The sequence below is a fragment of the Siphateles boraxobius genome, unplaced genomic scaffold, assembly GCF_051911475.1.
Source record: "Siphateles boraxobius isolate OS27281-9 unplaced genomic scaffold, OSU_SipBor_1 16, whole genome shotgun sequence".
Taxonomy (NCBI): Eukaryota; Metazoa; Chordata; class Actinopteri; order Cypriniformes; family Leuciscidae; genus Siphateles; species Siphateles boraxobius.
This window is the reverse complement of record NW_027508766.1, coordinates 8,392,653-8,395,668: the sequence shown is the minus strand read 5'-3', so window position 1 is coordinate 8,395,668 and position 3,016 is coordinate 8,392,653. Positions and strand designations below refer to the sequence as shown.

The 3,016-nt window shown below is 33.6% G+C and overlaps 1 protein-coding gene across 1 annotated transcript; it reads left to right on the top strand.

Moving 5' to 3' along the window:
- The first annotated feature begins 1,394 nt into the window (after positions 1-1,394).
- On the top strand, positions 1,395-2,276 carry cxcl11.1 (chemokine (C-X-C motif) ligand 11, duplicate 1). Its single transcript, XM_077231014.1, has 4 exons — positions 1,395-1,494; positions 1,593-1,719; positions 1,835-1,927; positions 2,021-2,276. The coding sequence occupies exons 1-4, from the start codon at positions 1,437-1,439 to the stop codon at positions 2,031-2,033; spliced, it is 291 nt and encodes a 96-aa protein (XP_077087129.1). The 5' UTR covers positions 1,395-1,436; the 3' UTR covers positions 2,034-2,276.
- The last annotated feature ends 740 nt before the right edge of the window (positions 2,277-3,016 follow it).

Genomic DNA, 3,016 nt, shown 5'->3' with positions numbered 1-3,016 from the left:
TGATAGCTTGTGTCCATAATTTCTATTCACTTAAACTTAATTTTTTTATTTATTAATTACAAACCTTTCCAAAGGAGACCTGTTTGTGATATATCCATTAAAAAAATTCTAATGATCATTTAATGTTATATTTACTTAAGAGTATTACTATGAAACAAAGAATATGTTTTGATGACATAAGGATGAATCACAGTGGATTTTGACTGTTCAGTCTCTCAGTAACTGAAATATTTAATTGAAATGAACTGAATTGAGCTGAATAATTATCTTGTTGCAGTTTTACAGCAGAATTTGAATTTGCATCATTAATTCTGTTACTATACTGATTTTGTTTTATATTGTGAAGCTGCTTTGAAACCATTTCTATTGAATAAAGTGCTATAAAAATAACTGTGACTTGACTTGACTGCTGAATAGTATATTTAATGGCTGAAGTACTGTACATTCAATTTTGCCTCTGCAGAAACCTTGGAAAATCTCAAGTGTGCAGTTTATAAGAAAATAACCTATTATCAGAAAGTGAAAGCACAAAAGGACACTGCAGTCACGTTCTAAATTAGACTGGGGAGAAAAAAAAGTTGTATTGAATAAGGACCAAACCGATGAGATGTTTAAATCAGATGTTACAGTTTTGTATTATAAGAATAGCATATAAATAAAATATGTTGAGAAGTTGTCAGATGTAAGATATAAAAATAGTAAAGCAAGTAAGATAGTTGTGTAATTTAGACATAAACTGAAATATTTTACGTAAAATAAGAGAAACAAATTCATTCTTTGATAAACTTATATTGTTCATTATTGGTTTGCCTTTACAATATTTCTGACACATATATATATACACACACACACACACACACACACACACACACACACACACACACACACACACACACACACACACACACACACACACACACACACACACACACACACATATTCACACACACACACACACACACACACACACACACACACACACACACACACACACACACACACACACACACACACACACACACACACACACACACACACACACACACACACACACACAGACAATGAAGACAAAGCAATAATGCACAATATGAGTTTATCAAAGAGTGACTTTTTAAATCACAAAACTTGTTTACTTCCCCCCTCCACCTACTATTATATCTTATTTCTGCTGATATAGGTAAAACTGTACTGTGATATAAGTAAACATGATGACACAAAACTTAACATCTGCAATATCATCTGCAATGTTGTTACTGTTAATTTCCCAGAAACCAAGATATGGGAAGTGTAACTGGAAATCAGTAAGATAACGCGCTACAGCATCAAAAAGGGAAATCCCAGAATGTCTTAGACTTGTATAAAATGAAGAAATTCTGCTCATTTACTCACATTTGATCAGCTCTGGTTTAAGGTGAAGACCATCAAGAGATTGAACAATGAAGACTGTGGCCGCTCTACTTGTTTTTATCAGTTTGGCTATTGTTGCTATTGAAGGTAATATTATTTTTGCTTACTTTAATATTTTACTAACTCAACACAATCTGTTGCTTTGTTGTTTCAGACTAATCATTTATTTCTATCATCCTCTATAGGGCAGCCTGGGCCTGGAATCCAAAGATGTTTATGTCGGGGTCCTGGTGTAAAAATGGTGAAGCCAAAGCTGATAGAGAAGGTGGAAATTCACCCTGTTAGTCCATCCTGTGGACATCTGGAAGTTGTGTAAGTACATTGCTTATTTATTCATCTATCTGTTCATAAGATCTATATAGGCGATATTTTTTTTAATCATAATTGAGCTTTATTCACTTAAAATAACTTGACTGTGTCTAAACAGTGTCTTGCTGAAGAATGGTGCAGGGCGAAGATGCTTAAACCCAGAGTCATTGTTTACCAAGAATATCATTGAGAGGATTACAAAAAAGACCAGGTGAGTCTTATCAGTGACATTACAATTGATACTGAAAATTTCATGTTAAAAATGAAAAAAGTAATAATGTTTATTTATGTTTATTCTTTTTAGGAGTGCTCAGTAAAAAGTGTGAAGTGGTTCAACTGCATTTTCATGTGTGAAGGTTGTGGCAGTGTGGACTTTCATTAAAAAGTCATTAAAAAGCTGTATTGATTATTTTTATGTATTACAATAAAATATTTTATATATTATTTTTACACATTAAGTAGTAGTTTAATTTATATTGAAAACATGTTATCATATGTTCTTCTGTTTGTGTTTATTGTCAGAGAAAATGTTAAAATAAAATGTTATCAAGGTTTCATAATTTTTGTCTGAGTTAATGATTTTTGTTAGTGGTTCCTGGACAAATATTGGTTATGCCATAGGTTATATACTGTGCATGTCCTGTATGTACTCATCTGTCTCTGTGTGTGTGTGTGTGTGTGTTTTCTGTGTGTGTTGGGGCGGGGGTGGGGGGGTGGGTGGGGTCGTTGTGTGGTTCAGATATACAAAGGGACATTTTTGGACCCCATGAGGAAAACAGCTTATAAATCATATTAAAATTTTTTTTTTTGAAAATGTAAAAATGCAGAAATTTTCTGTGATGGTTGCGTTTAGGAGTAGGGTTAGGGCTAGGGGATAGAATATAAATATAGATAAAATACTAGAGTATAAAAATCATTATGTCTATGGAAAGTCCATATAAAACATGGAAGCCTGTGTGTGTTTAGACTTGAATGGTAAAATGTAAACAGGAGATCAGAGGCCTGTTGCATGAAGTTAGTTGAAGTTACACTGAGATCCAGAGTAGGTTTAGAGTTAATAAAAAATAAATATAAATCCAAACTAGTTTTAATCCGGTTCAACAGGCTCAGAACGCTTGGTATAAACATTCTCTGTCAACTCAGGTTTAATCCAGAGATTACGATTAAATTTGAAGTATGTGCACCTGAAAGTGTGACACGTGCGGCAAACAGCCAATCACATGGAACATGGAGAGCGCCAGTTTGATTCACTTCTCGAGCAAGAAATAGCGGATTCACTTCCCTGATGAAGATTAAAGGG